Genomic DNA, 1,547 nt, shown 5'->3' on the forward strand with positions numbered 1-1,547 from the left:
TCGCTAGTATTTGGACTCGGACTTGTCTCGCACTTGCTAGTATTTGGACTCGGACTTGTCTCGGACTCGCTAGTATTTGGACTCGGACTTGTCTTGGTCTCGCTAGTATTTGGACTCGGACTTGTCTCGGACTCGCTAGTACTTGGACTACAACTTGTCTAGGACTCGCTAGTATTTGGACTCGGACTTGTCTCGCACTTGCTAGTACTTGGACTACAACTTGTCTCGGTCTCGCTAGTATTTGGACTCGGACTTGTCTCGCACTTGCTAGTATTTGGACTCTGACTTGTCTCGGTCTCGCTAGTATTTGGACTCTGACTTGTCTCGGTCTCGCTAGTATTTGGACTCTGAGTTGTCTCGGTCTCGCTAGTATTTGGACTCTGATTTGTCTCGGTCTTGCTAGTATTTGGACTCTGACTTGTCTCGGTCTCGCTAGTATTTGGACTCTGATTTGTCTCGGTCTCGCTAGTATTTGGACTCTGACTTGTCTCGGTCTTGCTAGTATTTGGACTCGGACTTGTCTCGGTCTCTTTTTATTTGGACTTGGACTTGTCTCGGACTCGCTAGTATTTGGACTCAGAGTTGTCTCGGACTCGCTAGTCTTTGGACTCGGGCTTGTCTCGCGTTCTCTAGTATTTGGACTCGGACTTGTCTCGGACTCGCTAGTATTTGGACTCGGACTTGTCTCGGACTCGCTAGTATTTGGACTCGGACTTGTCTCTGCCACTGGTCTTGCCAGATAAGGCTTTTGGGTTTTTGGTCTGGACCGAGTCCAGGTGTCTTTGTTATGTTGATACTAGTATTGGCGGGAAAGGGAAACCCAAAATGATTGTCTTGATACCATCATGCATGAGACCTTTATTCTGTCCTGGACTCGGTCCTGACTTGGACTCAAACCTTTTTGGACTCGGTCTTGTCTTTGACTCGAACCTCTAGCGGTTAGCCGAATTAGCTGTTAGCTAAGCGTCGTTAGCGTTCCGGTGGAGGCTAACAGCAGACCGCTACTGTGGAACAGGTCGTGCAGCGCCGTAAATCCTCGTACATCATGATATCATCTGAGCGTGTGCGAACATATTGCACATGTGCAGAACAGATCGTGCAGGCAGGCAGCACACTCAACTTAGAACGTCAACGGCGGCCATCTTGTGCACCTAGCCTGTTACTATGAAGGGTTCCTTTAATCGTCCCTGTCTCCTCCTTTAATCGTCCCTGTCTCCTCCTTTAATTGTCCTTGTCTCCACAGAGAGACACGTCTCCATCCACACTCACCTGGAGGGCCTCGAGGGGCTGGTGGACCTCAATGGGGGTAAGGACATCTTCATCATCTCTCTCTTCTTCATCCGTCTGTTCTTCATCATCCCTTTCTTCTTCATCCCTCTGTTCTTCATCATCCCTCTCTTCTTCATCATCATCCCTCTTTTCTTCATCATCCCTCTCTTCTTCATCATCTCTCTTCTTCATCCGTCTGTTCTTCTTCATCCCTCTGTTCTTCATCATCCCTCTCTTCTTCATCATCCCTCTCTTCATCTTTATCATCCCTTTCTTCT

General features: G+C 48.2%; 1 protein-coding gene across 1 annotated transcript in view; it reads right to left on the bottom strand.

Moving 5' to 3' along the window:
- LOC117950788 (interferon-induced protein with tetratricopeptide repeats 1-like) overlaps positions 1-1,527 on the bottom strand; it is a 4,730-nt gene extending 3,203 nt beyond the window's left edge. Inside the window, 1 exon segment of the mRNA XM_034882128.1 lies at positions 1,242-1,527. Within this exon segment, the coding sequence (XP_034738019.1) occupies positions 1,242-1,527 (286 nt within the window).
- Positions 1,528-1,547: the final 20 nt, after the last annotated feature.

Source organism: Etheostoma cragini, chromosome 9, assembly GCF_013103735.1.
Source record: "Etheostoma cragini isolate CJK2018 chromosome 9, CSU_Ecrag_1.0, whole genome shotgun sequence".
Lineage (NCBI taxonomy): Eukaryota > Metazoa > Chordata > Actinopteri > Perciformes > Percidae > Etheostoma > Etheostoma cragini.